This window comes from Gymnodraco acuticeps, unplaced genomic scaffold (genome assembly GCF_902827175.1).
Source record: "Gymnodraco acuticeps unplaced genomic scaffold, fGymAcu1.1, whole genome shotgun sequence".
Classification (NCBI taxonomy): Eukaryota; Metazoa; Chordata; class Actinopteri; order Perciformes; family Bathydraconidae; genus Gymnodraco; species Gymnodraco acuticeps.
Genome location: NW_022991738.1, coordinates 288,341 through 312,585, shown reverse-complemented (window position 1 = coordinate 312,585; position 24,245 = coordinate 288,341). Strand labels below are relative to the sequence as shown.

The 24,245-nt window shown below is 42.4% G+C and overlaps 1 protein-coding gene across 2 annotated transcripts; it reads right to left on the bottom strand.

Moving 5' to 3' along the window:
• Positions 1–511: 511 nt before the first annotated feature.
• On the bottom strand, positions 512–23,766 carry cop1 (COP1 E3 ubiquitin ligase). Of its 2 annotated transcripts, none has more exons than XM_034199089.1 (20): positions 23,071–23,766; positions 22,869–22,928; positions 22,248–22,345; positions 21,868–21,932; positions 21,617–21,736; positions 20,460–20,528; positions 20,303–20,362; positions 20,088–20,167; positions 19,023–19,086; positions 17,988–18,102; positions 17,464–17,599; positions 17,178–17,321; positions 16,565–16,673; positions 16,388–16,469; positions 16,182–16,298; positions 13,872–13,989; positions 11,492–11,616; positions 4,330–4,490; positions 4,078–4,122; positions 512–1,557 (listed from the first exon to the last, which is right to left on the bottom strand). In XM_034199089.1, exons 1-20 carry the CDS (start codon positions 23,415–23,417, stop codon positions 1,540–1,542), a joined length of 2,133 nt encoding a protein of 710 aa, XP_034054980.1. In that variant the 5' UTR covers positions 23,418–23,766; the 3' UTR covers positions 512–1,539. The 2 variants fall into 2 exon arrangements, with proteins under 2 accessions (XP_034054980.1, XP_034054981.1); XM_034199090.1 differs by having other exon boundaries at positions 21,617–21,718.
• Between the last annotated feature and the right edge of the window lie 479 nt (positions 23,767–24,245).

Genomic DNA, 24,245 nt, shown 5'->3' with positions numbered 1-24,245 from the left:
CTTGTTAGGCAGGTATTGCGCACCATGCGTACTTCTACTAAAAGGTGGTGCGCAGGGTGTGCAACCAAGTGAAGGCAAACTGAAAACTAGTCTTCATGTCTGGTTTGTTTTCATTGTCACGACACACATTACTACAAATACTGATGGAAGATGGTTCTATCTGGTGGTATCTTTTAATATCAATACAATTATAATCTGGGAAAAATTAGCTTGCCAGTGTCCAGCCGACGCCGACACACACAGGATGGAGGATGATGAGAGTATTGAATTTAACTTTGCTAAGTCTCCCTGTTTCTGTCAGTACACCTATTCCTTTGTTTTCATCGTTTAACTTGATTTTAAAGCCAGACTTTTCCGGATTAAGAGAGCTGGAATAGAAAGCGTCTTGCCAAAACAGTTTTTTTTAGAGATGGAGAAAGAAGATGTAATGTATTATTTGTACACACAACATCAAAACATCCCATCTCAAGAATGCTTTAAAGCCAAATAAAAATGACCAAACGCAACAGTATTGTTTTGAAATAATTTATTCAGTTATACAAATACAAAACACCTCTCACTTAATTATCATAAAATAGGTAGGTATTGGCGGTTTACCAAATCCTCTCTGTGTCAATGTTGTCAACATGGATCACCCATTAACAGAAACTGACAGCAGTTTGCATTAAAATGCAGATGTTTCAACCCTACAGTACGCGAACAGTAATTCCATTGCTACATTAAAAATAGAACAAAATCAGATACTGTGAGGTTTTCATTTTCAACAAGCAACAAACAGCTGACATACGTGGAAAATAATCCAGTTTGATGTAGCACTGCAGGTCAATGCCTTAAGTTATACGAGTTTCACTGTGATCACAAACAGGTTGTGTCAATAGCAACATAAAACATTGGTCTTCCTTGACTTCTGTACACTACCTCACATTCTGCACTCCAATGCCAGAAAAGGAACTGACGTTACGCTTGACAGAATGAAATTCAAGTTATATTTATTAAAACTGGTTTCTTCCAATCTGAAAAACTACACATAAAGGGGAAAGAAAACAGGCGGTTGACAAACAATGAGGGCGGGAGAGGGTTTAAAAGCTTCATGTGTAGACATCATTCTTGCATGTCCTCTTGTCTTGTGCTTTGGCCTTTAAAAGGGGAAATGCATCACACTAGTAGCATTTGGCTGGATGTACCCTTGAGAGCAATAGCTTGATTAAAAGGTACACGTTTTAAATTGACCTAAAACCATAAGGAGGCGTTGTATTTTAGTCGATATAACTTTACTGAAAAGAAACAAAAATGCTTTCTGAAGTCTCTTGTTTCGTTGCGTGCCTCGGCCGGGTCCTCGTCTCTGGGCTGTGAAATGACAGCACATGCTATACCGATGTATCCGTCCAAAGTCTTTCTGCTGTAGCTCATTAAAATAAGACGGGTTCAATTTATTTCTGCTCTCCGAGGCAGCCTTAGTCTGCCCTGCATCAGACTGATCCACTGCCCAACGAAGAGAGGCTCATGGGAGTTCTATCACACTGGAGACATGGTGGGCCTTCAGACGAGCTCCAGCACCTGTGAGGAGAGAAGATATAGCCGTTTTGTTATCTGCAGCTCACTGTTACTGGAAAGCAAGATGAACGCAGTCCTTGCTTTTGTGCCATATGGAAGTCCATTTATACACAGACTAGGATAAGACACACTGCTGAAAGATGTCTTATCCGTATACTACATAGACTGGACATTAGTGTTAATTTCGTCAGCTATTTTTTTAATTTAGTCTTAGTCCTGTGTTAAATTTCCTTTTTAGTTTTAGTCATATTTAGTCACCTTCATCCTGTTGAAGTTATAGTCGACTAAAAGTCTGAGCATTTTAGTCTTATTTTAGTCAAAGAAAACTAATTATTTTAGTCAACTTTTTGTCAATGAAAACTGTTGAGTCATCAGATTATATAGAACATTTAAGTCAAACTAGTCTAGCTAAAACCAATAATTTGTCATTTTAGTCAAACGTATTTCACAATAAGATTATATCTTGTCCTTATTTGATGAAAGGTTGAATGATTAAGAATGCAGCTTTGCAGAGAGTATCTGGTCAGGTTTGTGTTGTTTTTACCAGCTGTGTTTTGGCCACATTGCTTCCCTTCTGATAAAACAATGCATTAGCTTTTTTTCTCCGCCTCATTGTAGCGAAAATGGGCCCAAATATCACATCGTTTCTTTCTCCCAAGCAGTGGTGGCGTTAGACTTTCTCGTTGTCAGTCCTTTTGACGGACAGGATCGTAACATTTCCGTCATAATCCATTATTACCCGTTGAGTCTGTACACAACTCGTCACTCACTCGCGCTGACCGGGTATTCGGTTAACGCAACCAATGCTCCCAAGCCCTGTTGTTGCCATTTTATTTTCTGTTAAATAGGTTAGTTAGACCCGAGTCTTCCTGACCGTTCATATTCTGCCGCTGCCCGGTGTAATTCAAATGTACCGCCGTGCGCAGCACAGACACACAGCTGCTGCCGAACTGCTGGGAGAAAAACTGACTATCAGAGATGTAACGTTATCTTTGATAATATTTCGTCTCCTCCTTTTTCATCAACGAAAGTAAAGACAGATTTTGGCATAGTTTTTATTTAGTCAATTACATTTTCGTCTCGTCACTTTTCGTCAACGATATTGCATGTTGATTTCGTTAGAGTTATTGTTTACTGCACTGTCGGTGCCGTCTCGTCATCGTCTCGTTTTAGTCATGGAAAAAAAGGTCGTTGACGAACATATTTCGTCATAGTTTTAGTCAACGAAAATTAACACTACTGGACATGTAACCCCAGCACTAGGGTTGGGAACCGAAACTCGGTTCCAGATGAGAACCGATAAGAAAATGCCGGGTACCCATACAAAATACACAATTTCGGTTCTGCTTAACGGTTCCTAAACGCGGTAGACCCTGTATTCCAGCGGGTCCGTCTGCACCGCGGTGCTGCGGTGACCCGGTGGAATACAGGGCGGACCTGGAGAATCACAGAACGGCCGGTCGTCAGCGGGCCGTTGACGGCCGGCTCGGTACGCTGACGGCCGGCACCGCCCTTCATTTTTTAAAACGGCATCATATAAATTGCGCTGACAGGCGACAGAGGTCCACAGTTGCCCCGCAGCGATGCTCCCCCGCCCTTCCGTAGACATTTCACGAGCTCAGTCACTTCATAACACCAAAGATAGGTCGCGGTAAACGCTCTGAAGTGAGGCTCCACTACACTAAAAAAGAAAAAGAAAAGGCAAAGTGTAATGCCTGTTAATAGCTTGCCACAGGCATAGCTCAGTTAAAATAAAGCACAGCTATTGTGCAATACATTTGTATTGCATGTATATTTTTTAGTAACAATTTCAGTTAAAGCTTTTAAGAATAAATATATTTTTGTTATCTAAACGTTTGACCTCTTTATTTTACAATTTTGGAATCGAAACGGGGAATCGATAAGAACCGGAATCGATAAGCAGAACCGGAATCGAAATCGGAATCGATAAATTTCAAACGATACCCATCCCTACCCAGCACACGGTGAAACTTGAATACATTACTTTAAAATACATTATTTTCCACTGCAATTTACGACCATTATAGGTCAAATAAATTAATAATATGAAATACAGAACCAGTGGAGGAGAGGTTATAATCAGAGAAACACCAGTACTACAATGGCAAATGTGTGAGAAAAAACTGAAATATTTAAAGTTGCACATTTAGAAAAATAATCAGAATTTCAGGATGATTTGAGTTACAGAATTACATGGGGGGAAAAAACTGAACAGGAAAAAAAATAGACGTTTTCTAATTGTTTGTCTTAATGTTAATCTCGGCTCTGTGATTTGAAAGAAAAACAATCAAGGCAAGGACCCTAATACATATTTTTCTAACACCTTCCTTGTGGTATTTGTTTCAGTCATGCAGATCAGTTATTATTATCAAAAAAGTAGCTAGTTTTCTGTGAATTTACTGATGGGTCTCAAACTAGGCATGAGTTTTTGATTAAAATCGCCCGACGATAAAGTTGGACTGTAGTTAAAAGCATGACTTATGTATATTTCACAACACAAACCTTGATGGTTCCTTGACTGTTTGCAGCAATCAGTACATTTGACTCCTAAAAAAGAAAGCATCATTGTTAAAACCTTATCAGTTACTCATGGATATGTATTCACTTACAGGACAACATCAAACAAAAACAAACAAAATGTGTTGACACCACAAGAGATTTGCATTAACGTGATCTGTTCAGGAAGAGCTGACAGCAATCTTTCTTCTAGAACAGAATATGTAAAAACAACAGAGAGTAATGAGGTGAACTCACTCCGTCGGGCAGAGCTCTCCAGCAGACAGCACTGACAAACTCATTGGTGTCGTCTTCCTTCTTGTCTTTGTCCAGAACGCTCTTCACCGTGTCAAACTTGAACGTTAACAGTGTCTTGGAAAGGCCTTTGTAGTACAGGTACAGGGAGTTGTTTTCACTGCCTGTACACACAAATAAATAAAAAGGTTATATTGTGATTATTATATCATTTTTAGTTTTGTTACAGGTTGCTAACATGGCCAAGAGTAATAAATATTCAAACATTTCAGATTTGGTCCTAGAGTTGTGTATTTCTTGCAGTAATGCCACTTCATGGCTGAGCAAATATCAAGGAAATGCTGCATCACAAATACATTTATTTATTCATCTCTTTGTTATCGATGCCTTTTTATTATTTTTTTTAAAGCAAATTACTATTAATATCTTACATTGCAAGTTTGATTCTTGTATTTATTGTATTTTCTTACTGTATTTAAGCTTGTTCTAACATGTATAATTTTAGCTTTTTAAATATTATATAATGTGTTTCTTTTGCACTGTCTCAATGTTAAGGCCCTGACACACCTACCCGATTTTGGGAGTCAGAGGCAGTCGGGCATTCGCGGCGCCCTACTCAGGTTGGTGTGTCCCGCACCGTCGTCTCTTTACGGCACATTTTCATACCTCCCGCGGCCGATTCAACAAGTTGAATAGGCCGCGGGGGGCCAAAGAAAGTCGGGACAAATAAATCACTCTGATTGGCTGTTCAGCTTAGCGAGTCAGTGCATGAGAAGCGAAGCGGAAGTGAGGGACCAAAACAAACGATTAAGAAGGCACACACAGACAGTTAATCTTTTCATTTTCATCTCACCCGGACGCAAGAGTTTCTTTTTTATGTTTACATGTTTTCGATCGAAGAGAGAGAGTGAAAATGGAACCCAGACGCTATTTGTTGTTTGTTTATATCACGCAGCCTGTTCTTCTTCTCTCTGTGTATAGTCTGTCTTCCGGTTGTAGCCTCTTTTGAATGACGAATACACACTACTGCTGCCTGCTGGTAAGGATAGTTATTGCCACTTGTCAACTGAAGTCTTTGCGGTGTGTTCGTAGGCGGGCGGGGTAGCGGACGCAGGCGACGTAGCGGACGTAAAAGTCGGGACGCCTTCGGTACGCGTTCTTTGGTCTCAGGTTGGTGTGTAGCGGCCTTTATATGTAAAGCACTTACTGTCAAAATGTGCCATATAAATTAGAGACATTAAGATTCACCGATTTGCGAACCTCCTTCAGACTATCGCTCCTGATATTCTACCGTTCCTCACCCATTTCATCAACACTTCTCTAACTTCTGGTCACTTTCCAAACAGTCTCAAGGAGGCAAGAGTAAACCCTCTCCTAAAGAAACCCACTCTCAACCCGTCCGATATTATAAACTACAGGCCTGTCTCTCTCCTTCCATTCCTGTCTAAAACACTTGAACGCGCTTTAACCAACTCTCCTGTTATCTCCATCAGAACAACCTTCTGGATCTGCACCAGTCTGGTTTCAAGGCAGGTCACTCCACAGAAACTCCTCTCCTGGCTGTCTCTGAGGAACTGCACACTGCTAAAGCAGCCTCCCTCTCCTCTGTCATCATCCTTTTGGACCCGTCTGCTGCATTTGACACGGTGAACCATCAGATCCTCCTTCGCACTCTCCAAGAACTTGGAGTTTCAGGCTCTGCACTTTCCCTCCTCACCTCATACCTGAAAGACCGTACCTACAGGGTAACTTGGAGAGGGTCAGAGTCCGACCCTTGTGAATTAACTACAGGGGTCCCTCAGGGCTCTGTCCTTGGTCCCCTCCTCTTCTCTCTGTACACAAACTCGCTCGGATCGGTCATTAGCCCGCTACGCAAGTCATGTGACGTGAGAGGACGCTGGCGTTGCTTGTTCGCCGCTTCTCCGTCTGCGTTTTAACTTCTCTTGCCTTGAAAAAAGTGTTCGTTTTGACTGCTGGATCATATATAGCCTACTGTTCTGTCATAACTGTGTGATGATCGCGTTGTTCAGTTTTTCATCCGGCTACTCACCATTCCTGTGGATCAGTTGTCTGGGGCTAGCTACCTGTCAGCTGTTAAATAAATGCTAAGTCTCAACAAAGAATGTTTTTTTTACGTAAATTATTGTCTTTTAATGTCGGCAACAGAATGGTGAAGATGTTTTATCATGCTTTTATCGAAAGTGTGCTCTCATTCGGCATTATATGCTGGTTCGGCAACGCAACTGAGGCACAGAAAAAGTTAGTCAGGAGGGCCATAACATTGTCCAGTAAATTGACAGGAATCTCATTGGCTAATATAGAATGCTTATATAAGGACAGAGTTTTAAAACTGGCACACAATATTGTGAGTGACCTGAGGCACCCTCTTACCTCTTACTTTGAATTGTTGCCATCCGGGCGGAGATATCGTGCCCCTTATTTAAAAAAGAACAGATCTAGGCTGTCTTTCGTCCCACAAGCCATCAAACTCCTGAACAAATGATGGCTAGGACGCACTGTTTACCCAGCTGGTCTGGCCCTGTCCCCCCTATTTCGCAAATGAGGGCCTATAGGCCCCTTGTCATGTCTGCCGATATCTGGTTTTCTTATGTCTGTTTGTTTTTATCTGTGTCTATGTTGTTGTCAGTGATGTATTGTCTTAACTTTTTTAAATGCCTCTGTGATGTGCTGCAACCCATTTTCCCCTTGGGGACTAATAAACGAATACTACTACTGTTAGCATCGACAGCCGCCGAATCCCGTTTTCCCCTGGGTTTTTGGCTCGGACTTCCACCTCTCTCGCCACCTGGATTATCACTAAACCAGATTGACTGTTGCCTCGAGGGCCGAACTGTCCGTGAGTTAGCTCCGATCATTGCACCGCGGAGTGCTGTTGCCCGAGGCTCGGTAGCTAGCCGGTTAGCTGCTGTGGATATGGTGCTTCAATACTCCGCTCTCCAACTTCGGAGTTTTTTCAGCTCTGCTGCACCAGTCTGCCTGGATGCCATCAGATCATCAGGACTCTTGCAGCGCCCCCGCTACATACACAGATCATCCCGCTACAAATTTATTCACACAAATTCTAGTATTCCTGTGGTACAATCGGCTCTGCACTTCCGTGTTGCTTGTCGACGTCATCTAAACACACGTCACGTGCGCACCAGCTGTTTGAAGCCCCTGGCCTGCTCTGACAGTAGCACTCCTCCTGTCTCCTCTGCAGCCACCTTCATGCTGCTCAATACCCGCTCCCTCAATAATAAAGCATTACTCATCCATGACATCATCATTGATAAGAAACTTGATTTCTTATGTTTAACGGAGACATGGCAGAACCAGCAGGATTTCTTCGCTCTCAACCAAGCTACTCCCCCAGGCTATGTTTACCTCCATAAATCTCGCTCCACGGGCCGCGGCGGCGGGCTGGCTGTGATCCACCGAGCAGGTATCCGGGTCAGGGAGATTCCCTCTCCCAATATCACATCATTTGAGTGTATTACATTCTCGCTCTCCGGATCACCTCTACTCCAGGTTGCCCTGATTTACCGCCCCCCCCAAAGCTTCCACCACCTTCATGTCCGAGCTGAGTGAGCTTCTGTCCTCTCTCTGCTCTAAATCACCTTCCACCTATCTGCTGGGAGATTTTAACATCCACGTCGACTCCACCAGCTGTAGCTTTGCCACAGAATTTCTGTCACTTCTGGACTGCCTCAACATAACACAGCATGTCCAGGGCCCCACCCACTCCAAAGGTCACACGCTGGATCTAGTCTGCTCCACTGGTGCCCCCCCCTCTCATCTGCAGCGCCTAGACCTGGCAGTATCAGACCACCATGCCATCATCTTCACCATCCCCATCCCCCTGCCCAAGCAGCGCCCCAGGCGCACAATCACCTTCAGAGACACCAAATCAGTGAGTGCATCAGCCCTATCAGACCTCCTCATAACCCACATTGCCCCGGCTCTCTCCGACACCTCGCCGGACGTGTTGGTGGCCCGCTACAACACTGCCCTCTCTCTCAGCCTGGACTCTCTGGCTCCCCTCAGAAGCCGGACGGTGTCTTTTCTCCGCCCGGCACCATGGTTCACCTCTGATCTTCGCACAATGAAGCAAACTGGTCGTCGGTTGGAGCGGCTTTCCAGACGAACTGGCCTCACCGTCCACCGTATGGCCCTGATGGACCATGTAAGGTCCTACAAGGAGGCTCTCTCCAAGACCAAGACCGCCTACTACTCCTCCCTCATCACCTCACAACAAAATCACCCCAGATCCTTGTTCTCCACCATCAACCGACTGCTCCGCCCCCTCCCTGCCACGCACACTGCTGAAGCTCCTGACCTCTGCTCCAAATTCCTCAACTTTTTTCAGGCTAAGGTGATCTCCATTCATCAACAACTACTGGTGCCCGCCCCCTCCCCCTCTCTGCACTGGCCCCTGACACAGAAATGCACACTCTCAGCTCAACCCCTCAATCCCCAATGCTCTCTCTCCTCCTTCTCCCCAGTGGATGTTCCACTGGTCTCGAAGCTGGTGACCAATGCTAAGGCCTCCACCTGCTCCCTTGACCCCATGCCCACGGTGCTGGTCAAGGCCTGCCTTCCCACCCTCTGCCCCATCATAACAGACATCATCAACTCCTCCCTGTCATCTGGAATAGTTCCCTCCTGCTTCAAAACCGCCTCCATCACTCCCATCCTCAAGAAGCCTGGTTTGGACCCTGAGGAGCTGAACAACTACCGACTGATCTCCAACCTTCCTTTCCTTAGCAAAACCTTGGAAAGAGCAGTCGCCGCCCAGCTTCATCAACATCTGTCCAACCATGAGCTCTACGAACCCCTACAGTCAGCCTACAGAGCACATCACAGCACAGAGACCTCCCTCCTCAAGATCACTAATGACCTCCTTCTCGCTGCTGACTCCGGACAAATCAGTATTCTCATCCTCCTCGACCTCTCTGCTGCTTTTGACACTGTTTCTCATACAGTCCTCCTGAAATGCCTCTCTGACAACCTTGGCATCACTGGCACAGCTCTATCATGGTTTCAGTCCTATCTATCAACCAGGTCTCAGTTTGTTAGCATCAGCGGCTCATCCTCCCCCTCGGCCCCAGTCAACCATGGTGTCCCCCAAGGCTCCGTGCTTGGTCCCCTACTTTTCACCATTTACATGCTCCCCCATGGCCAGATCATACGTCAATTCGGTCTCAATTTCCACTGCTACGCTGACGACACTCAGCTATATCTCAGCACCTCACCATCCGCCCAGCTCCCTCCACAGTCTTTGGTCAACTGTCTCCATGCCATAAAAACCTGGATGACAGCAAATCTACTCAAACTCAACAGTAAGAAGACTGAGCTCATGGTTGTGGCCCCCAAAGCACTGCTCCGGAAGGTTGGGGATCTCCTCCTCCACATTGACGGCTGTTCCATCTCCCCGTCTCCTGAAGTCCGTAACCTGGGTGTCATCCTTGACTCCACTCTCTCATTTCAGTCACACATCAAATCCGTCACTAAGTCTGCCTTCTATCACCTCAGGAACATCTCCCGTCGACGACCATCACTCTCTGATTCCGTGGCCGAGACCCTCATTCATGCATTCGTCTCCTCCCGGTTGGATTACTGCAACGGAGTCCTGTTCGGGGTTCCCAGTAAAGCCCTGGACAGGCTCCAGTATGTGCAGAACTCGGCTGCCAGGGTGCTCACTCACACCAAGCCCTGGCAGCACATCACCCCCCACCCTGATCCACCTCCACTGGCTCCCAGTCAAGCACCGTATCACCTATAAACTCCTTCTTCTGACTTACAAATCCCTGCATGCCCTCGCCCCCCAATACCTGTCTGACCTTCTCCGCTACAACACTCCATCCCGGAAGCTAAGATCATCTGGACAGGATCTCCTCTCCACCCCCCGCACCAGGTTGCGGACTTTTGGTGACAGAGCCTTCAGTGTGGCATCCCCCACCCTCTGGAACTCTCTCCCCCCCCGAAATCCGCAGCGCCCCAACCCTGGACTTTTTCAAAAAAGCCCTCAAAACGCACCTTTTTACCAAGGCTTTCGCCACTGTATAGTTAGTTTAATAGGTTTATTTTTCCGCTACTTCCCCCCCCACCCCCTTAACCTGTCTGCCTTTTTTCCCCTACTCGACTTGTAAAGCGACCTTGGGTTTCCTGAAAGGCGCTATAAAAATATTATATATTACATTATTATTATTATTACACTGACGACACCCAATTCATTCTGTCTTTTCCCCGCTCAGAGACCCAGGTCGTCGCACGCATCTCTGCTTGTCTAGCAGACATCTCTCAGTGGATGTCTGCTCACCACCTCAAGCTCAACCTTGACAAGACAGAACTGCTTTTTCTTCCGGGAAAAGACTGTCCCACTCTTGACCTGACAATCAACATCGGCCCCTCAGTTGTTTCCCCGACTCAGACTGCAAGGAATCTGGGTGTGACCCTAGATAACAAACTGTCCTTCACTGCAAACATCGCTGCTGCAGATACACTCTTTACAACATCAGGAGGATACGTCCCCTCCTGACCCGGAAAGTGACGCAGCCTCTGGTCCAGGCTCTCGTCATCTCACGCCTAGACTACTGCAACTCCCTCCTGGCTGGTCTACCTGCATGTGCCATCTGACCTCTGCAGCTCATCCAGAATGCCAAACGACTCGCTGCACCCTCGCTGCGAGGGGGACCCAAGTTCCAATTAGCAACAACACGTGGGTTTGGTATCCTGGCTCCAAAATGGTGGAATGAGCTCCCCATGGACATCAGGACAGCAGAAAGCCTACACATCTTCCGGTGCAGACTGAAAACTCATCTCTTTCGACTCCACTTCGAGCGATAGAAGCACTTATATACTAACAAAGGACTGGCTTATCTAAAGTCAGTTGAGTAGCACTTGAAATGTTTTTGCTCTATGAAACCTGATGTACATATGATTCTGTTTGTATCTTCTTGGTCGAATGCACTTCTTGTAAGTCGCTTTGGATAAAAGCGTCAGCTAAATGCAATGTAATCGCAACAGGGGTGAATCATATCATATCGCCTGGTGCTTCAAATGTATCGTTAATGTATCGTATCGTTGGCAACCTATTGAGATGCGCATTGCATTGGCCTCAATGATGGAGATGCGCATCCCTAATATAAATACAAGTTTTTCTTACCACAGGCAACATAGTCTCCGTTGGAGGCCAGGCCTACGAAGTTCTTCTCGTTGATGTGACCCTTGAAGGAGCGCAGGCAGTGAGGTTTGTTGACGTTCCACAGCTTCAGCTGACTGTCTGTTGAACTGTTGATTGAGTGTAAATACACAATGACTCAATGCAAATGTAGGGCACTTTGTAACATGACCTGATAAAACTGCTTTAGGAGGGATAATATTATCAATGTTCAGACACAAAGACAACAACAAAACGAGCCATAAATCAGTGTAAGCATATGTATTTTTGTCAAAGGTAAGAACCACTGTATATGTTTAGTTTAGGGCCGTCAGTCGATTAAAATATTTAATCGCGATTAATCGCATGATTGTCCATAGTTAATCGCAAATTAATCGCACATTTTTTATGTGTTCTAAATGTACCTTAGTTAGAGATATTTTTCAAGTTTTGAATACTCTTATCAACATATGAGTGGACAAATATGCTTTATGCAAATGTTTGTTTATTATAATTTGAACAATGACAAATATTCTCATGAATATTAAACACAACAACCTCTGAACATTACAAATATTCGCCTCAATTCAACCTGGAACCTCTCTCATACAATACAAAGTGTGTGTGTGTGTGTGTGTGTGTATGTATGTGTGTGTGGCCTAGCATTACGATACTTGTGGGGACCTAAATCTGTTTACATAGTCACGTGTGGGGACTCGCCTCCCTTATGGGGACAAAATGGAGGTCCCCATGAGGGGAATCATTCATTTTAGGGTGAAGACTTGGTTAGGTTTAGGGTAAGGTTAGGGTTAGGCATGTGTTGGTTATGGTTAAGGTTATGATAAGTCTCCAGGAAATGCATGTAAGTCAATGTAATGTCCCCTGAAGTGATGTATACATGGTATGTGTGTGTGTGTGGGCAAAATGCTGCTCCTCTGTTTTCATAACTGTCAAGCATGAGACTGAGTCTCATGCTCCCACTGTGGGTCAAAATAATGCGCTGTGACCCCGAGGTAACTGTCATTACTGAGTGAAGTCCAATAGTCTCCGGTGAGGGCAACTTTGCAAGTCTTTCTTAAATCCTCCTCTACTTTAGCTTTTTGGACTTCATACAAGTTGTGTATTTTCAACACAGTGGTGGCTCTAGAAGGCAATTCATAAGTGCAGCCGTTGGATGCAACCCGAATTATATCACGCAGCCCCTCGTCCTCCACAATGTTAATTGCACCCATTTAGCGATCTTTGTTGAAAGTTTGCTGCTCGTAGACGTGTCCAGGCGTCTCCCCCGCACACATTCAAGTGTGTTCTGCCGCAAGCAGGCGACAGGAGCGGGGCTGTCGGCATCAGCAGTGTGCTTGGATTGTATAGATGGTATTTTAAACTCAATGCGCTCTGAAACTAGGGGGCGGCCGAGGACAAAAAATGCACATGCGTTAATCGCGTTAAAATAATTAGTGGTGTTATTTTTTATTTATTATTAACGCGTTAACTTGACAGCCCTAGTTTAGTTACAGAGGTTTTCACACATTTCTTGGTCTTATATATTGTAGTACAATGTGCACATTTTTGCTTCACTTCTTTTTGCACATAATCACTTTTATTGATTTGGGCTTTGTATTTTATTCTTAAATGGAGCAACAGTCCCAAACCCACATTTTCCTGAGGATGAATGAAGTATTGTGGTTCTGATTTAGATTTGTGTCAACAATGCATGTAATGTGGTTGGTAGAAGGGTTCATTTTGTCAGCTAATCTTTTATGAAGTATTTGTTTAGTCTTGGCTTCTCTAATCTTATATTAGTCGAAGTAAACCATTTTATATCATTTCAGTCAAGGAAACTAGCCAAATATCACCTTGTTTTTCCTAAGCCATGCTGTTGTCATTCATTTTAGCACTCATAATGCACGGCAGCAGCAGAAATAGACTCGGTTTAGCACTAGGCTTTGTTCAGTTTTAATAACTTTAATTAATTATGTAAGTTACTCCTGTCTGCTGTGTCTGTATTCATTATATTGATTAACAAAAACAGTCCATTATAGACAACAGTAATATCTTGTCTCCTTATTCGTCAATGGCCATAAAGAAATTCGTTTTTATATTCCAAGGTAAATTTGACTCGACTTTTCTCGACAGTCAGGGTTTAATGACGTGGTCGAAGTCTCGCCTTTGTCTCAGTTATGTCAAGGACACAGGTATAGTTTAACAACACTGGTGGGTACATAAACTACAGTATATATATATATATATATAAATACTAGATGGCACAAGAGTATCTTTGCAGAAGAAAAATACATTGGAATGAAAAATAAATAAATACTAGCCGTTTTATACATACACACATAGGCTTTTAGCACAATACTACTACAAATAGGCTAGAGTGACTTACGCAGAAACAATTTCCTCTCCGTTGACGAACTTAGCGTAAGACACCGCCTTCCTGTGGCCTTTGAACACCATGATTGGCTGCTTAGTGTTGCGTAGATCGTAGTAGTGGACACAGTGGTCTGCGAGTGGAAAAACAAAAAGGGGTGCATTCAGTAAGTATTTTCTTTTTGTACAAACATTATTTTCTACTCCACTTCGTTTTGGACGTCAATATCATACTTTTAACTGAACTACATTGACTTGACAGCTTAAGTTACAATACAGATTTTTAGCCAATACAAGATAAAAACTGAGTGACATAATTATAGGTTAATTCATCCGGCAGCAATTTACAAAGGAAGTAAAATCAAATCCACCATTACCAGCAGAAAACCCATGGTCACAAATCTGGGCGTCAAAATCGACAGTGCTTTTAATGAGATAAACAGATAAACTCTGTGGTTTAGTCCAGTTTTTATCACCCGAGGCTCCTGTCTAAAATTAAACCGGTTTTATCCTTTTTAGACTTTGAGCGTGTAATTCATGCCTTTGTTTCTACGCGTCTAGATTAGTGTAATGCACTTTATGCCGGCCTAAACAAGACCTCGCTGGCACGCCTGCAGCTGGTACAAAACGCTGCGGCTCGGCTGCTTACAGGAACACGCAAGCATGAGCACATGACACCAATTCTGGCTTCCCTCCACTGGCTTCCTGTCCATTTTAGAGTTCATTTTAAGATTTTATGGTTTGTTTTTAAATCGTTAATGGGCTGGCCCCTCGGCTGATCAGCTGCTGCTGGTAGTCCCTAAAACCAAGAAAAAGACCAGGGGAGACCGAGCCTTCTCAGCGGTAGCCCCCAGGCTCTGGAATGACCTGCCCCCCCCCCCCCATGTCAAATTGTCGCCCACCCTCCAAACTTTTAAGTCCCGCCTAAAGACCCACCTCTCTTCCCTCGCTTTCGAGTCAGTCTGAGCTATGTGTTTTATCGATGTTATGCTTTTATTTTCTGTCCATAGCCTTTGTGTACCTTGTATTAATTGTGATGTGTGCCTTTTATCTATTATTATAATATTATATTTTATTATAATGTTATGTTTGCTGTGAAGCACTTTGGTAAACCCTCTGTTTTTAATATGTGCTATAGAAATAAAGTGGATTGGAGATTGGACACATTAATTCATCGCTAATCATAATTCAGTAATTTCATATAAGTGATTTTGAAATGTGCCACATAACTGCTATAAGTTGTACTGTTCTTGTGGTGCTTGAAGAATACTGAGTACTTCAATTGCAGCTGTATAACAAAAACAGTGGACAAACTGAATCTTCTATTTGGGGATTAATAAAGTAAGTCCTCTTCTTAAATAGGATTTAGAATGCAGCACTTTACTTTTATCTCTGGTTGTTTTGTGAGGTGCGAGACTACACGTCATTCATATCCCATAACAACCAAGACAGGCAGCCAAGGTGAAACGATGTTGTAAAAGACTGACAGTTTTGTGTTTCCTACAAGCTCTGTTTTAAAAAAGAAACACTATGCCTACTGGCTTTTACTCCAGGCGCTCAACCAACACCTTCAAGGTCAAGGAGGGGCTCGGTAGACTTGGACCTTGGAGACAAAGGGAATGGAGTATATAAGCCAGGGCAATTCACCGCTCGATAAAACGCAGTTTGCTATTTTATCCAATGTTAGGTACTTGAAAGGTTGTTTTGGTGCACAAAATAATTGTTCAGATTCTTATTACTCCCTTGGGAGAAACAGCAGATCAAGTTGTTAGACTGGACCACCTGTGTGTGTGAAACCACAACATAAATATCGTGGTCCACGAGGACGGACTGCTGACTGTGTGCACCCTGTCAGAGTGCAACGATAATAATAAATCACAATGATCTATGAGAATGTTTTTGCCTGGGATCTTAAGCACGGGGAGTTCTCATCTTCTTGTTCCCCCCTATGGACTTTGAAGGTGTGAAATAAACAGATAAACTGCACTCATTGGAGTCTGACCAGATACTGTAACCTGCTTATAAAATATGCTGCAGGCTTTTAAAGGGAATATTTACGAAAACATGTCTGTGATGTCTATGTTAGACAGATAGTTATTACAATAATTCACAAGAAAAGGAACAATAAGAAGAAAAACAAGATCAAGAAGAAGAATACAAAAAAAAGATGAGGAAAAAGATCACGAACAAAAAGAAGAACAAGAAGAACAGAAACAAGAAGAAAAACAAAAAACAAGAAGAAGACACTTTTTGTTTAAACCATCTAGGGTCAATTCTGCTCAATGCTGTTCAAATGCAGTTCTAGAGAAATGGATCCTGATCTGACCTGCGCAGCCGAAGGCCAGATGATACCTGGAGGTCGGACTGAACTTCACACAGCAGACGTTGGCCTTGGCCTCGATGCTGGCCACAGAGTTGTCAAGATTGGTCGACCATAACTTCACTGAAACACAAGAACAAACAAAAACAATTCACCGTGACCTGGAAGATTTAAGTCTTGAAAACTGTCAGAAAAAAGCATTTCTCGGTTACCTTTAGCATCATCTGAACCGGAGGCTAACAGCTTTGGGTCCATCAGATTAAAGTCGACACTCCAACACCTTTTTTCATGTTCCTGGAGAACAAGAGAAAATAAACCTTATACATGGGACATGACAGATTGGAAACGGATCACAAACAAAATAAATCTATAGGATATAATTATCATACCTGGTAGACTTTGGACCTCTGGCCTGTGAACCCGTCCCACAGGATCACAGTCCCCTCATAGTCACTGCTGGCCAGAAGGTTCTTGTGATAGCTGCTCCAGCTGATACAGCTACAACCAAACAAGGTCGGGATTACTTTCACTTTAAGCTCACAACTTGTCACCTTCTTAATAAGTGCTCCATTTCATATTTCTTTACACTAGGGCTTTGGTTTTTAGAACAACGGGGATTTGGATATTTTAAGTGGACTTGCATCAGTCTGTCAATGAAGTAAAACAACATTAATCTTATCCCCTTAAAGCCCACCGTAAAATTTAAATATGACATATTGAAAAACAGTACATTTGAGAGCCTGATTGTGTTGTCGGATTAACCAGATAATGGTTTCAGTTGTTCTGTCGGAGTAAATGAACATTATCTATAAATAGAAAATACTTAAACTGATGTGATTGTGTCACAATATTAGACAAAAATATAGGGACATTCTTTTCCTTCTATGGGTTATTATTGAAATACAACTCTTTGACATCGTCGAATAGAAAATAACACCATATTTGCAATATGTGTTTACAACCAGAACATCTAAAACATTGTAGGACATTTATTTCCCCTACCTGATTTTGGAATTGCAGGTCATTTCATTAACAGGGTAATGGATGTCCACGGCGTCCTGGATCACTGTGCCGTACTCAAACACCTTGATCTTCTTGGTCACACCGGCGATGGCAAAGTAGTCACAGTCACGGTCAAACTCAATACTGAAACACAGGATAGAATACTTGTCAGGATGGATACAAAAAACAGCATAACAACTCTAATATCACACATTGAGCCTTCAAAGATCAAGGCCACAAAGTGCGTCGGACTCGTATTCAAGGTCATTTTATGTATTTTTTGTACCTGGAGACAATACTGGAGCCGTTGTACAGGTCGCTGGCGTACGAGAGGGTGGCGAGCGGCCGCACAGAGTTGTAGCGGGTGAACTTTGACAGGCACTCCATGAAGTCATCCAGCTGGTTCAGGTTCCTGCCTTCATCTGAACACACATTATTAAAAAACTGTTCAATAAGAGCAATGGCTACATGACCTAAATACTCTATGCTATAGAAAAAAGAGGTTAAATATAACTAAATCTGAATTGTCACATGTGAGATATATTGACCAAACAGAATGTAATTTTTGTATTGTGTGACTGCATTTCGTAATTTGTTTACGTTACAAACACTCACTCTGTGACAGCCAGAAGACATGTCTGTGGCAAATGTGGTCTTCAATTTAGCAAAAAGCTACTTAAGGCACTGCCACTCATCCTTTAAGAACTGGAGCTTCACTCTGGTTCTTCCTTCATGCAAATATAGTCCAGTTTGTGCAGAATCAAGACATTAGATACATTTCTAGCGATGTTTCTACTAACGGACATTTACCGGTGATGCGTGACATCTTGTTGGAGAAGTAGCACTGTTCCAGATCCTCAAAATGAGCAGTCAGCCTCTTCCTCCGTGACGCCAGGGTGCTGTTGTACCAGGTCTGTCTCTTGCCCTGGTAAAAACAATTTCAAGTGTTAAAGAGTACAGTCGAGTCAAAGTCATTCTGTTGAAACTCATCCATCATTTGACTGAGCATTTACGAGATGAGCCTACGAATGCATTTTGTCCGGTTACATGTGGTAGTTAGTCATACGTTAGCCAGAGGAGATTTCTCCTCAAATGATTAAGTTTGTTATATTATATTTAGTGGTTATGGCTAATACAGGGGCAGGATCAGCAAATACAATGACTAAATAATTGACAGAAGGAACAAAGAAGGCCCAAACAAGTATCAACCTTGTTCGGTCTTTCAGCAGATGGGAAGGATTGTGGGATTTAAAAGAATATAAAAAGACAATCCTGAATTGTCACTTTTCCACATAGACTGTGGTGTGATATGACTTTGTAATGTAACATGTAATGTAATTCAAAATATACTTTTTGAGACAGGGTTTTACATCAAGATATACAGTTACGTTGGTGGCTAGAACAAAGCTAGCTAACGTCTTGGCTGTCGCTAGTTAAGTGAAGCTTTGTTTGTCAAGAAAAATAACCACAGCAAAGCTTTATCTGATTACAAGCAACATAAATCAGGCAACTGACAGCTTTTGGAATAAAAGAGAGTTGTGTTTTCTTTTCATTTGCTTCCAAAACAAACAAAGGTATTGGCCATGCAGATGAAATCATTGCTTAAAGAGGCGGTGGTGCTCATGGGAAATGCAGTCTTCATTCCGGTAAAAACAGAAGCATTTTGTCAAGGGGCCGTCAAAATCAACGCGTAATAAAAAGGTCCTCGTAGTTGCCTTAACAGATTCCAAGCGAGTCTAAATCCAACAAAAAAATAATGATGATAACAGACATAAATATCAAACGAGGGTTTCTAATGGATTTAAAAGCCACTATCCAAACAGCATGTGTGTTTCTCTCACTCACCTGGGTTGTTCCACCAAATCCTGGAGGCTGGCTGTAGTCTGGTGCCTCAATAATACTGCTGCAGCTACTCGAGAAACAAACAAAAGCATAAACAGGCGTATAAGGCTCTGTAGGGTTATACAGGAATTAGATAAATAGATTCAATTAGATGTGTTTAACAATAGAAAGATATACATAGAGTATCTGTAAAAAACACTATAAAATATGTTGTAATATACTGTGGGTGTAAGTTAGAATACACTATAACAGACGACCAAAAAACAAACATTGAATATCAACCAACTGCTACAAAATAAAAAAAGGGAGTCTTAACCAACAGCTAAAAAAATTATAAAATGATACTTAGCAAAGGCGAAAAAATATAAACAAATATACTAAGCAACTGCCCAAAAACATATACAAATGGACATTAAAGGTGGGGTAGGTAATTTTGGAGAAACCAGCTCGAGTGCGCTCGAATTTGAAAATACACAGCCGGAGAAAATCTGCTACTTCCTTACAGAGCCCCTCCTCCAACACACACGAACGCACACTTGACCAATGAGGGCACGAGATAAGTTTGTGCACAGATGGAAGGCTGACAGGCAGGTAGGCCATCCAGTTACTTTAGCCGGGCCGGCTCAAATGATTGGTCGTGCTTTTTACAGTACTACGGCTTCCATGGATGACGTTTTTATGGATTTGTTGTCAAAGCACTTAAGATATTCATTGCTATCGGATGTTGAGAGCATTCCATGGAATATAACAAAAAGTGTATCTCGAGCCGGTTTCTCAAACTTACCTACCCCACCTTTAACCACATTTTTAAAAATATATACACATTAGATTCTAACCAACTGCTTGAAAATATAAACATAGATACTAACCAAAAGTTAAAAAAAGTAATACCAAAAAACATTGGATAGTCTCCAATGATTAAAATAAAACAGACAAAACAGCCTCATCAAAAAGAACCATGTGGGCTGACATTGGGTTTTCTATTGTACTGAACAAAAAGCTGAATGTGTTTGTTTGTGATGACGAATCCTTTGTACCGATAGCATTTGTAAATAAATCCAGCTGTACCTGGGTGCTGGTGATGGAGCCTCCACATTAGGCACCGTACACTCCGCCTCCATCATTGGACAGTACAGGCCGCTCATTTCCTGGGGAAGTGACACAAAAACATTTTTCAGCCCCCGTTGTTGCCATTTCCTAATATAATATGATTTCATAAACACATGTGCACAATCTCTACCTTTCCATTTACTATGAATGACAGTTATAGATTCTCTGTTTACCTCAACACGTTTAATGTCCTCCTCGAGAAAGTTGAGCTCTTTCTGCAGTTGCTCAAGTTGCTGTTGACAGAGCCAGAAACACAGATAAATATGACGAGCTTTCAGGATCATTTCATGACATAATTATAATATTATAAGTATATTAAAACTAAAGTACTTCTCTCTTGTTTCTCCTGGCTTCTTTGAGGAACTCCATAAGGATCTGTCTCTGAGCGGCTTGGGATTCCTAGTGAAGAGACGGAGAGCATACATGATATCGCATAGTAAAAAAAGTGATAGTAAAACAAGCAAAGCTGCAGAAAATAGAGTTTTAAAAACTATTTCGGTTTCCAGACAATTGACCAATACAGTTGTTCCCCAGACATGTTTATTGTTTTTACTTGTATAATGTTTATTTATACTGCAATGCTTAGTTGACTAATCAATACGTGATTGATACAAAATTATAATCACAGACTATTTTGAAAGTCGCAATTGTTATCCATGTTTGTTAAAGTAATTTCATGCAAGCATGCTGTTGTCAGTGTCTCAAATATAGGTATCTCCTGCTCTTATTGTTTATTTGAATAATTATCACAGTTAACATTAATTACAGATGCCAAGCAGGCTAGCTGTGCTAACAGTACCCAGCCCCATCTCGTCCAAATGTGGGCCGTTTCTCAATGTCGAGTACACATGCTGCAGAGCAACTATTTCAAGTACACTACATCATCGAGTGGCGCCGACTGTTTAAATGCATGTTAAATGCCCAGCATTCTGCGCCACTCTATGACGTAGTATACTTGAAATAGTTGCTCTGCAGCATGTGTACTCGACATTGAGAAACGGCCACGGTCACTTTGGGCTTAAAAAACCAAGATGGCGACTGACAAAAATGCCAAACTCAAGGCTTTCAAATCTTAATCCACAAAACAATGGTCTTATATACAGTCTCTGGTTTGAATTGCCTCGAAGGCAGGAAGGAGAGAACTGAGATCAATGCTTTTTCAGACTTTCACTTGCAGATACCCTGGGTTCATTGTGCTGCCCATTTGTCAGTGTAATCAATTAGCATCGATTTGACAGAATCATGTGGTCCCTTCATCGTAGTCAGACGTATCTGTCATGCATCGTTAACTACCGCAACTCTGTGTGGATACTGCATTTGGCAAGTGACTTTGTATCCTACTCCCTTGAAGTTACACATCCTACTGGGAAGTATTTTCCAGTACTACATTTATTATTAGCAGCCAAAAACAGATTCAGAATGAAAGAAAAAGTTGGCACCAAAGAAAAATAAACAACATTTCTGATGCCTGTTAAACTTTTACTCACCGCCTCCAGCTGCTTCTTTTTCTGGACTAGGAGCTCCAGCATCAGGTTGACGTTTGCCAGGTCCAAGTTCTCCTGGTCAGGACTCAAAACATCCTGGAACACCTGCCACCGAGACCCATTCTGTAGTCAGACACACCGATCAGTTACATGCTTTCTAAAAAAACTAAACTAAAAGTCAAATAGTGTGCAGGAGTTTAACGGGTTTCACAGGTAGACAAAAAAACTAAGCGGTGTGCGTGTTTTGTACTTACAGGATGATCTAGTTTTAGTCTCTTCTCTTCCGACCTCTGTTTCTGTTTAAGAATCAGTTCATTTACTGAAAGAAGTGGACATGGGGTGGAGCAGGTGGTTGGGATGGGGGGGGAAGGAAAGAGTTACTCAAAAACAGCTGTATATATATGAATGTTTCCTAAATGTATTGTAAACTACGCAAAACGTCAAATAAAAAATAATGACTTTATCTTTTATTCTATAATGCATATGCTCAGTGTGACTTGACATGTAAATGTGAACACTCTATAACAGCTCTTGCATTATTGAATTGTTTACTGATCAATGAAAGCAGGATGAACCCAAGCAATACCGTGTTAAGACACAAACAAACATCCACTTTCTTACTCAAAATACCTACCAAGAAAGTTTGGGTAAAGCTGATCAACGTTATCGACAATATAATTACACTTGGGACATCTATTGCTGTCCTCCAGACTCTGGCGGATACACTTGAAACTGCAGAAGGGAGAAATAACAAAATGATGATATGTGGGAATACCATGCAAAGGTATGAGTTGTATACAATTCAGATATACAAGTGTTGAAATGCCAGTATAAAACTGTGCCATGCCAATAAGTTCGGCTTCTCTATTCTCATGTTGCTTTTGTCCATGTTTTTTTTTGTATTGTTAGACTTTTATGTTTAAAGTCCTGATTGATTGTCACTCAGTCTGCCAAAGTGTTTTTTTTCAGAATCTTGCTAAGAACATTACAAAAGTAAAAGCAAGTGTCTTCTCCCAATGATGCAGATTGCTCTTGGTTTGTTGAAGTTAGAAACTATAAACCAAACATATTTATGAGGTTGAAGTTTTTTAGGTGTTGACTAAACTGGTGGACAGGGGACGAAGAATAACACATTTGTTATTTGTTTACATGTTGCTCTGCTGTGCGTTTTAACAGCCCAACGGGTGTGTCATTATTCTAGAACAAACTGCGACACCTGTATCACACACTGCCTCATCTACACCTGACAACTTACCAAAAACTGTGCCCACATTTTGTCATGTGTGCCTCTTCTATCATCTCGAAGCAAATTGGGCTGGAAAAAAAGTACAGAAAAAGTTAAGTGTATGTCAAAGTTTAGCTTTCAAACTATTTAAACACTTACGGTGACAATTAAAAACACAAATGCATATACTGAAAAAGAACACGTTCTGAAAAAAGTCGTTGCGAAAACTAACCAGACAAAATCGTTGCTTTTATCTTCGTATGAATTCAAGAGGCCGTTGTAGAGGGGTGCTTGGTGGTGGGATTTCTTTCGGCTGCCTGAAGACGCAGAGGGTCTGCTCAGGGAAGCAAAGCCGCCCCGAGACGAGGGTACGGCGGCCAAAGTTGGCACCGCCAAGCCGCCCTCGGTGGCTGCTGGTAGGGTCCGGGAGGGCACAACATTTGCAGAATTGTTCCCATTACTTGTGACGGCGTTGCTCCCACCGCTACTGTTTGAGTTACCCGTGCTACTGCTGCTGCTCGTGCTGGGCACTGAGCTCGCTCCACCGGGGCTCTGCTGTGGCCGGTTGCCTGACATCATGCGAGGCCGACTAGAAACTCCCCAAAATCCGCTGCGTTGCTCTTCAAAGCATCCGGACAGTGCTGCTATTTGGCTACCTTAGCAGGTTGGCTAGCTAGTTGGCTTGCTTATGTGCTAGCATCCTGGGAGAAAGCAACAGTGGCCAAACATCCAGCGTATTTTAAACTTGTCCCTCCGTGTGTGCCTCACTTTTGACACTGACGGCCTATTAGAAACACACTGAAATATAAAAGACAGAAGACATAGGCATTGAAACGGCCAAAAAACAACCCAACTGCGTTGTTCAGGAGATTAGTCTGCTAGCTAGAGTTAGCTACGGGGAAGAATCTCTTGAGTTTCCTCGATTATTTCCCCAGGTACCCGGTGAGCTCCCGGCTTTCAACTACCTCCCTCTAGCGACAGGGAGTTGAACTGCGATGTTGGAAATCAATAGCGTAGGCCTTAATGAACACCATAGTTTTGTGATGCAGTAGTTTGTGGTTCTTTGGTATATTTTTTCATACTTATTGATGCAACAAAACTGAATAATTGAATATTGAGCAGTAATGGACTCTCTTGGTCTTTCATTAACATCTGCATCCGATTCAGAGATGAGAAATAGCCTTCCCTAATATTGAGTATAGGCCTACACAAACAAACATTTAAAAAAAAGTAGTAGCCTATCTACAAAATAATTTAAAGTAGGGAAGCATTGACATGATTAGCAAAAATAGTTTTGGATTGAAAACAAATTATGTACAGTTTCTATGGTGTTGGCTATGCACAGTAACGGATAGTCATTCAACTGTAATTCTCAGCTGAAAACCAGAATGGAAAAGAAAATGGCAT

Bases quoted from the DNA above. Each gene is read 5' to 3' on its own strand.
- cop1 (XM_034199089.1), bottom strand. From the start codon at position 23,417: ATGATGTCAGGCAACCGGCCACAGCAGAGCCCCGGTGGAGCGAGCTCA. The intron at 21,933-22,247 runs GTAGGTATTTTG...CACTTCTTTCAG, and splicing joins GCTTTACCCAAACTTTCTTG to TAAATGAACTGATTCTTAAA. The intron at 17,322-17,463 runs GTACAAAAAATA...CCTGTGTTTCAG, and splicing joins GGCTCCAGTATTGTCTCCAG to TATTGAGTTTGACCGTGACT.